This window comes from Mchenga conophoros, linkage group LG3 (assembly GCF_057382185.1).
Source record: "Mchenga conophoros isolate Kocher_MC1m ecotype Shallow Benthic linkage group LG3, M_conophoros_male_GT1.1, whole genome shotgun sequence".
NCBI classification, from domain to species: domain Eukaryota; kingdom Metazoa; phylum Chordata; class Actinopteri; order Cichliformes; family Cichlidae; genus Mchenga; species Mchenga conophoros.
Window position 1 is genome coordinate 72,421,532 of NC_140528.1, and position 10,539 is coordinate 72,432,070.

The window sequence follows — 10,539 nt, forward strand, 5'->3', positions numbered from 1 at the left end:
GTACGCAGGCAGCAGTCAGTACATAAAGTCATATTCAGAATTCTGTACACTAGTGTCAAGGTTGAAAATCTATTCTGAATTTGGCAATTTAATATGTTTTGTACATGGGTAATTTTTTGGGGGGACAAATAAAGCATAAACAGATTTTCGTAACATTTATTTTGTGTAAGTATTGATCTGATCAGCTGCTTGATGCGTTTGTGGCGTTCCAAACACATGTTTCAACAGGAGAGGACGGCTGGATGAAGGCGTTTTTCTCGTCTCTACTTTACTTTTAAAATTTTCATTCGTCGGCTGTCACAACTGCCAATGCTGATGCAGACAGATCAGCAGATAGCCAACATTGGCTGGTAACATCAGGTACCAGCCGACTGCTGTTCACAAACGCTGTCCATCTAATCTGACTGAGCTGGAGCTGTTTGCAAAGAAGAATGGGCAAGGATTTCAGTCTCTAGATGTGCAAAGCTGGTAGAGACAGACCCTAAAAGACTGGCAGCTGTAATTGCAGCAAAAGGTGGTTCTACAAAGTGCTGACTCAGGGGGCTGAATAACTACACACACCCCACTTTGCAGTTATTTATTTGTAAAAAATGTTTGGAATCATGTATGATTTTCGTTCCACTTCTCACGTGTGCACCACTTTGTGTTGGTCTTTCACGTGGAATTCCAATAAACTTGATTCATGTTTGTGGCTGTAATGTGACAAAATGTGGAAAAGTTCAAGGGGGCCGAATACTTTTGCAAGCCACTGTACCTGGAAATGCCTTAACACATCTATAAAACTTTCCTCTTTACAGATTTCAACGGCCATCAATACTTCATTGCCGCGGTGTCTCTTTAACCATCCCAGAATACTCCAGCAGCTGTGTGCTGAGAGTATATTGCCAGGCAGATAACAACCAACCCTAGTGGCTATGCCTATAATTAGGCCTTTCTAGTACCATCTTTAGTCTTTCACTTTAGACAGATTTCCTGTATTGAAGTTAGGTGTGCAAAACGTCACATTTTAGGCGACTCGGATGTTTTGCCGACACGATGCCAGTGTGTGTTTAACAAACCTCCTGCTGCACAAGCCAAAACTTCACTTGGGAAGTGATGAATGGCTCCTGCTAATGCACTGTCAGATATAACATGAAATACTATGAGGGGTTTTTTTAGCTTGAGACTAACATATGTGAGGTGCATTAGTGACGATTTATGTTTCTGTACAACCTAAGCATAAGAAAAAAAAAAAGCTTTCTTTCAATGTGCTATAAACAGAGCATTAATATTGACACATTAATGCTCTCTTAAATCACAGGCTGAGGAAATAACGATACTCACAATTTTTCCAAAGCAAATAATCCAAAGAAGGATCCATTTCTGAGATCTTGAATCTTGTTGTTGCTTAAAATTCTGCAGAGAAAAAAAAAAAGTGTGAACGCAAACCAACAGATATTGACTCACACAAAAGACTGCATAACGATTTCCAGGCTGTTGAAATAAAAACATTTTACTGTGCAATGTCAGTAAAGCAGCCGCGGTGCCAAAACATCAGCGAGGAATGTGTGCTAATGAAATGCAAAGGTGGAATCAAAAGGATCGAGTGTCTTTTTCAGAAGCAAATGGATTCATGACAGAGTGCTACTTGTTGACAGATAACAATATTAACTCAACTTCTTTTTGCTCTAGACACGCTTAGCATCCAGTCACACCAGGTTGCTTTCTGCCAGGGAGAGCTGAAGAAAAACAACTCCAACTTTAGCTGAGTGTTTCTTTCATGTCAAATTGGCAGTGTCTGGTAGCCAAAGTGGGATTAGGAGTAAGCTGGCTTGACTTTATAGGTAAATGTATCGCAATCTGATCGGCAGCCTCGATGACTCATTGGTGGCATACTCGCCTCGAAGCTGTCACACAATTAGACAGTGCGGGGAGTCGTCCTTATGAGAAGAAATCCCTGTTTATAGAAGGAACACCCAAATATTCATCTCATATTTACAGCTAACACTGTATTAAAAGCAATGTGGTTAGAGTTAACAGTGGTCCAATTTAAATGCAACTTTGCCAATTAGTTGTTTACTAAAACAAAACGGGAAAAAATAGAGGAAGAGAGAGCCTGAGAAAGTCTAAAACCTAAATCTAACCTAAGTGTGAATTCTTGATAGCTTCCTCTCGGGGTAATAAACAGCATTTTATTATCTAGTTTATTTTCCCAGCAGAGCTAACCCACAGCAAGGAAAGCTCCAAGCTAATTGCCCGCTTTCTGCTCCCGTGTGTCCCTCCCAGTTATGGTCCTTCTTTAAAAGTACTCCCAAAGAGTGCGGGAGCAAGGACGTGTGGTTAGCATGGAGGGGAAATGGTGGGTGACATACATGCTTAGTGGCACCCACAACCCGGGGCCAAATTGGAGTCATTACGGGGCGTTGAGGGGCCGTTTTATTACAGGGTTGGACAGAGGAGACTCTCTGGAGATTTGCTGTTTGGCTCCCTGCCGTTCAGAGAAAGTACGCACATAAAGAGTTCCTGTTTTCCAGGCTTCTGAACGCTGAAATGGCAAATGTTAAGACTCGATGATGTACAAGACTGCAAACTCTGTTCACTGCCTGTGTGCACATGGTCCGATGATACAGCCGCAGATGTTGGGTCTCTCGTCACAAAAGTCGAATTCATACGTGAAATGCATGGAATACCAAATGGATGAAATCCAGCTTTAGCAATGTGGGGCTTAATCAGCAGAATACAGGGGATGGACAAAAACACCTTTCAGTACACTAGCACTCCAATAAATGCAAGGCTGGGGGAATTTATTATGTTTGGCTACTTCTTTGTAGCATTTCTCATGTTGGCTGGATCGTCACACTACAAAAAGAGCATACGCAAGATTTTATTCCTTTAATACATTTTTTTAAAGGAATAATAATAAAACTGAAAAGAGCTGAAGTTGAAGATTCATTCAAAACTTGGAGCAATAAACAAACAAATCTGCAATGCAAAAATCAAAGTCATAACCTTCCAAGTATACACTAACCCACCTCAACCTCAACCAGTCGCTAGGGTGGATCAGCGATGCTTTTAGTTAGAGCTTTTCAGGTTTGTAGAAAAGCCTTTGAAAAAACACTATATTTAAAGTCTCCCATTGGTATTCACTAACAGCAAGAAGGTCCTGGCTTCAAATCTACCAGTCGGCTGCCCTTTCTTTGGGGAGTCTGCATGTAATGCACATACATATCTTTCACTGTACTCCAGCTTCCTTCCAAAGTCCAAAGATATGCATAGGTTAGGTAATTGGCTAATCTACATTGGCTGAAAGAATGGTTGTTTGTCTTTCTGTGTTAGCCCTATGACAAATTGGCAACCTGTCCAGGGCTGGGATAGGCTCCAGCCCACCAGTGACCCTGAACTGGATAAATGGAAGGAAATGGGTGGATGGAGAATTCCCTGATGAGAATCTTGACAAAAGGGTTGGGGGTAAAACCTAAACCTGAGTTGGGCATTTGAGAAAAGTAGGATTTTAGGCATGAAATTCTAAATACGTGATAAATAAATAAATTTAAAGGGTAAACATGCAATTGTGTGTGCATGGCTACTCAAACAATGCCCAAACCTGAAACCCAATACTGTCCCCAAGTCCATGTGTGAAAACAACTTCAGTGCAGGCAAAAGAAAACCTTCACCATCACCGACATCATCAGAGGTTATGTAAAGCATCAAGAATTAGGTTTGGCTACAAAACTGCACATTTAAAGCCCTGTAAGTCTCAAGTCATCCAAATAAACCTATAAAAGAGAGTTCTCCTGAGAGCCATGCACACTTTTCTTGGCCTCTCTTCATTCCTCCCTTCTTTGGCTCTTTTGCTAGCTTTGTCCCACCCTCTTCCTCATGACAGGAGTGTGACCTCGCCACATTAGAAACCGCTTGGGCTGCAAAGTCCTCTCTGCACTCTTGCATTCATGTGAAAGCCTTACCACTGCAGACTAGGTAAATAATATGTATAGAGCAAAGCCTCGAGTCTCCATAGAGATCACGGCCATTTAAATACTAGTGTCTTCACTGGCCTCAGGACATGTGTAGTTAGATCGTCTGCTTCCCTGCTGTCTGTCTCATGAAATCAGCCTGAGGTCGCCAGACAAAGGACCAGTCTGTGGAATTTCTTCAGTCTGTGCTTCTAACAACACATGAGGGAGTCTTGCTTATCTTGATGCATAGATAAGACCTGCTTGAGCTCAAGCCAGGAACAAGCTGCTAGGGGAGTCTACAAAATCTCACATCCTGTCTACTGATACAGATGGTATAAATCTCAATGACATTTATGGAAAAACCTTCTCTAAAAACAGAATTTCCACTCTTAGTCACAAGTAGTATAAAATGCACTTGTCTAGATTAAATCTCATTCTCTATGTGAGTAAAAACTACACTAGTGAAAGGCAATTTTTACATTGTGCAGCGAGGGAGTGAAACACACAAAATGGCCAGCCACTGCTAAGTGTGCAAGCAGCCACGTAGTGTTTCAAGGACAAAGCCCTGGAGTTCTCCCTACAGGTTCTTTATGCTCAAGAGGCTTTTGGACAAAGAACTTCACAGCGTGGAGATCTGTAACCCTTCAGCAGGTTTTCAAATAAGATTCAGGCTGCAGATGGGTTCATAAAAACCCTTCTAGAGTGACTTCCTCTGAATATAGTGCATGGAAAAGTAGGTCTGAGTTCAGGTGGGGAAAGGACCTGGTCCAGTGGCTGAGGTGCTCTCATGTGCCAATGTAAAGATTTTCAGCTCTTTATTATTCTACAAAAAAAAATCAAAGTATGAAGACTTTTTTCAGGAATATTGTGTGAGAAAAATGGACGACAAAAGAGTGAAAAAAAAAATGTAGAAAACATAAAGGTGCAGTGATTCATCCGAACTGGCAAGCTCAAAAAGGCACATGTCATACACCCTCTTTTTGCAAATTCATCCTTGTAAGTCATTGGTATTAAAATATCTTCTTTCAGCTTTCAACAGGACAAACCATTAGAGTGCGGTATTCACCTTATAGCTCTGCAGCTGAATGGAAAAATGATCCGCTGTTCAAACACCGGGGTAAAGGAAAAAAAAAAGGGGGGGCGAGCAGGAAAATGAACACAGACGTGTAGGCACCGCACAGCACGTAGCTCGTGTTTACACACCGAACTGAATTGCTTGTCTGGGATTAAGCGATACTTGAGGCAACCTGACAAAGTCAAAGCTCAACTGGTCTGCGAAATGAAAGCCTGCAGACTGACTTTCTGCGCAGCTGTCAGTGAATGCCTCGCCTTTGGGATTTTACCCTCTTCTGCAAACACTTCAGAACTACTATTTAAAAAAAACAAAACAGGAGCATTCCTTGAGACCAACGGTTTGCTCGGAAAGCACCAAAAACAAACCCTCTTAGGACATGCATGACAGCAAGCACCTGCACTCTCCTCGCACAAGCACTTTAAAATCTCTCAGCATGACATGGAAAAATTGATGAGACGACTGACGTCAGCACAGAGATTGCGCTTTGGACCAGAATTTACAATCACGCTGAAAAAAGTTTAAAGATCTAAAATCCAAAGGGGAAACAACTCCACGGAGCTCGACTTAAAGGAAATGAAATCACCAGATGAGCCTACAGCATCCAGGTCTGCACTACTGCGAAACAAGACAGTTTATTGCACTCAAATGTGTCATCAAATCAGAGTGATTTTTTTCTGCCATGAGGGAGGAAATCCCTGCTTTTCTCCAGACATTAATCCCGCGCTGCTCTGCAGCGGCCAAAACCAGGTGCACGCATTTTTACAGTCTGATCCAGGTGCTCCTGTGAATGGATCCTTTTTTAAAATATATATATGCACTAAACAAGGATTGTAAAGAAATATGAGCTTGGTGAATACTTCACGTCTAGTTTCTTCCTGTCTGTGTGGATGCAGAGGCTGAAACTTATACAGGTACACAGAAATAAATGCTCACACCCATGCATACTACTCAGACAACCCTTAAAATAAAAGTTAAATTCAACCACTCGTATATTAGCCGAGGGCCCACACTGACACGGGAGGACAGGCCAGCTGTAAACACATTTGTGTCATTTCCTCTCGGATTACTTAGGCATGTGGTATCACTGGGAGAGCACAAATGTGAGGAATGTATTACTCATTTTTTTTTCTCTGCCGAGAGGCATTGAGAGCAGGACTAAACCGGGTAACTACACAAACTCAGTTTGAGGACGAGGCCAATAACACCAAGCATTCAAGTAGGGTAAGACGATAGCTAATTTAGCTGTACAACTGCTCATGTGTAAACAGCGACGATTAAAGTTAGACTTCTGGTTGTTCTACTCTTACGCATGGTAACTTTTCTGGAATGAAGTCAAGCCAATTATCACTGTAGTTCAGCGAGTTCAAAGTCTAAAGAGTTTTTGACAAACTTCCAAAAGAAATGTGCTTACAGGTCAAAGCTTTCTTTCTTTTTTCTCACGTGAAAAGCTTGGATTACATTTTTTATTTGTTAGAAGACCCCCCAAAGAGGTAAATCAGAAGTACAAAGGGGTGGAATTAGTATGACAGATGGGTTTCTAATCATATCTAGCTTAACATGCTGTTTCCGACAAGAAAGACACCATGCCATCAATCACTTCCTTGACAATATACCGTAACTGACACCCAAAGGGCCAGAGTAGGTGAAGGATATTACTGTGTATTAACCTCAGAGGGGCACTGAAAATGATGAAATTTTTAATATTCCAAAAAAATTAATCCAAAGCGAGAGATTTGGCAGGAAAGCCTGCTAAAGGGCCATTTAGATACAGATCTATTAGCTTCGCACACCTCGAGGAATCTCATCTGTGAATTTCCGGACATTATTCCCAGTATTATCGCTGCATGAACAGACAAAGTAAGAGCAGCTGAAAATGTTGGGATTAGCTTTGGCTTAACAAGGAGAAACGGGGGATGATCATTTTCAAGACTGGGAAAGGGTTCTCACACCAGCTGGGACTCCTACGAGGCCAGCTGCGTCTCCCGAGAGGGGTCGCTGATTTTACAGGTTATAAATTGCCACCCAAAAAACTTTGCAGTCAGCATAAACTGTCATTTCATTGCCACTCATGTCTGCAGGGAACTATGAAGACAGTTCCACAAGTACAGGGTAGTTCTACTGTTTTCCAACAATAAACGACAACTGCTTCCCAGAAAAACAAACGTGGGCGACTGAATAAAATCTTTCGCGTTCATGGCTGTTTTTGGTCGAGCTCTCAAATTACACTGCTCTTGTTCTTTGGAGCTCAGCGCTAAATCATGAGCAACCAGGCTCAACCTCCGATCCATCACTGTCAGAGCGTGATGAGAGACTACAAGCTCACTGTAGACATAAAGACAAAGCAAACAGAAGGGAGGGCCCACTACATTACTTCAGAGCACACCATACCTAGCACTAATTCCATAAATCCTTCCTGAAAATAAAAATAAAAGCAGTGGAATTTATCTTTTTCTTTTTTTATTCAAGAGCCATACAAGTGTTTTATTCCAGTTTACGACGGATCTTGTCTACTTGTCCATTCTGCTCACCATCCTTTAAACTAAACTGCAATGAGACATCCCATAGTCTGTGCAGGTAATGGTAAATCTGCCCTAACACTAATAATTCGCACACAGTAAACTCACCCATATGATCTATTCCTGTGTTAGCGAGAAGCTTGAATATGCGGTTTGATTCTACCCACCAATAACATCACAGCAGGCATGTGCTGGAGTAAATTTGGACTCCTCGTGGCTTCTTGATGCCGTACAGTAAAGAAAACAACTGACGCACACTATGAATGCTTTGTTTAATGGGACATTTAATCATAAGGACAAGCGTACAGTCTGTGTTTTTGGATCAGTGCTTTTGGTAATAACACTTGGTTGAATGACTGCCAGGTGTGGAGCTCCACCCAGGATAGACTATACAGGCCTAATTTGGATGTTTTTTGGGCTCCAGTTACTTGATAAAATTACTCTGGACATAAACCCAAACTCCAAACTTAACAACATCCTTGCAGAAACTATGCGCATGGGCTGATTTTCAAGTCTCATATGACACAAGAAAGTTTCAAATATCTGCAAATGCAGTCGAGTCCTGTTTTGAAATACAAACTAACATTTTTTAAAAACGTGCGCCTTTGGAAAGTGCCTCAAATCTAACAAGTGGCTTATAGTAAAGCTCTTAAAAACATGCACTGCAATTGTCTTACAACTCTTTATTACCAGCCAATCCTCTGCCTTTCTTTCCCTCCTGGGAGTCCATTATTTGCTTTCCACTCCTGCACCCTGCCCTGGTATTCTCATATTTCCTCCATTGCACACCACCACCACAAAGTACAAGAGCTCTGGGGTGCACGCAGCTTCGACTTACTGTCAAGATTATTCAAATTCCTTTTTATTTATTTTTCCCTGTCAAATGCTCAGTGATGGACCAAAACCAGAGTGTCAATTGGTTAAATCTGCTCTGACTTGACACAACACAAAGGCCTCAATCAATCAGCAGCTTGTGTCTCGGTGTGCGTTTCATCCCTGCAGACTGCCACACAAAGACCAGCAACTTTAATCAATGACACTGATGGAGAGGCAGTGGTTGCACAGCCTCAAAGCCTGCTTCTGATGTAAGGCCATATTACTGTAGTGGCTACATACCAACAACCTAAAACTAAACTTTAAAAGTGTAATTCTTGAAGAAAAAAAAGGCACCTGGCTAGTGTTAGCCAGGTGTGCTGTCAGGATCTAACCATGCCAGAGTAAAACCAGGTGGAAAAAGAATCACATCCATAACCTATGAGCTCTTACATTTATAATGGCATGTGTGCAATTTAGCAGCCTCTGCATAAATCACTGCATAACAGGAAGGGGTTACTGTTACACAAGGTTAGTATTTACACTGCTATTTACAGTATATAGCTGTGAAATGATAGTTTGTGGTCGGCTTATCAAGATATATTTATCTTTCCATGTTTGTGCAGTATGAATAAGGGGGATAAGATGGTTATTAAGACGTCGCAAACAGTTCCAGTAACATTAACTTTCAGGAAAGAAACAGTCCTTACTGAGAATAAAGTGAATCTAGTGACTGATGGGATGTGTTTTCACAGCATGCATCTGTATGCGTGTACTCACAGTGTCACTGTTCTGTTCGGGAAAGAGAGAGAGTCCGGGGGCAACACCTGATGGAGCTCCATGTTGCTGCAGACCACTTTCTTGTAGGACGGCACGATTTTCCCACCGCTTTTCGAGTTTTCATCAAACGATTTGCACGCGGATGATGCCGCTGAGCCACAGCAGCCGCTCAGCAGCAGCAAAATCCCAAACAACTGCAAACGATCCACCCTCATTTTTAATTCACACGCGGCCAGAAAAGCACTGCAGCACCGGCGAAGGAAACAATGTTTTGGTAACAGAACAGGCGGGCGGGTAGATGTTGCTAGAACCGGGCAAAGAAGAATGAGACCTTTGCAAGTATGTTGTTTGGCTCAAGCGAGCCTTCCTCCTCCATTTCTCGCAAGGCTTTCCCTTTGCTCGGCGGTGTTCAGTCCGACGGAGGTGTCCTTCTTTGTTTGGAAAACGACTCATTTAGAATTCCCTTTCCATGTTGGCATCGGCTTCCATTTCCTCCCAGCTCTGCAAATCTACCACATTTCAAATGCCGAGTATCCTCCCTGGTAGCTAAATAACTAGCCCAGTTGTTGAGAGGTTCCCTTTGTTGCCCATAGCGTGGGTCCAAGTCAGTGTGTTGTCTTATCCAAAGGAGGCGGCTGCAGTCATCCCAGGTTATCCGCTCCCAACTTCAGGAAACGCGGTCGGGCTTTTTTAACGCTCACTTTAAATTTCCCATTACTTCGAAACACGTACGGGACGAGAAACAAGCGTGCAAACTCTCGCCCCCGGTCATGAACAGGAAATTACTTTGAGGGAAAAAAAACAGAGCGCAAAAACAACAACAGTTTTAGCTCAAACTGTGCTACCAATGTGGGAAAAATACACTAAAAACTGTATAATAACGTATCCAGAGTAGTCGGCGTGTCCGTTTTGTTAACCGGTGTCTTTAGAAAAGATTTAAAACTAGCCTTATTTCCATTGAGAAGTCCTACTAGTCCCATGGTCCTGCCCCGGGAGCCACTAAAGTCAGGGGCGGTCAAGGCCGAGCAGATTCCAAACCACATCCGGTCCGCATTTCATAATAAAAGCACCAGGAGATGACTTCCTTTGAGTTTGGGGGATGATTGCGTCTACGAGGTTCATTGGTTGAACGCAAAGGAACTGTTAAAAGTGTCTTTTCTGGATATGTACCTGTTGCACATCACCAAACAGTGCACAGTTACATGTAAAACTATCAACATAAGTAATATAGCATTTAAAATATAAACCTGCGATATAAAAATGCGATAAAAAATATGGTGGACATAAAAAAATACTGCTGTTGCAGGACTAAAAAAAGTGAGTGTTTATGTTTTTCTTGCTAATTTTATCGTAATACAGGATCTGTACTTTCACCTCTGGTCGTTTGGTCTAGTTTGCAGTTCACATGAAAGCCATGATA

The 10,539-nt window shown here is 42.1% G+C and overlaps 1 protein-coding gene across 1 annotated transcript in view; it reads right to left on the minus strand.

Moving 5' to 3' along the window:
• Positions 1 to 10,138, minus strand: part of adgra3 (adhesion G protein-coupled receptor A3) — a 31,076-nt gene extending 20,938 nt beyond the window's left edge. Inside the window, exons 1-2 of the mRNA XM_085267094.1 lie at positions 9,120 to 10,138; positions 1,324 to 1,395 (exon numbers count right to left, since the gene is read on the minus strand). Of these exons, the coding sequence (XP_085123220.1) occupies positions 1,324 to 1,395; positions 9,120 to 9,334 (287 nt within the window). The 5' untranslated portion in view covers positions 9,335 to 10,138. The remainder of the gene's footprint in view (positions 1 to 1,323; positions 1,396 to 9,119) is intronic.
• Positions 10,139 to 10,539: the final 401 nt, after the last annotated feature.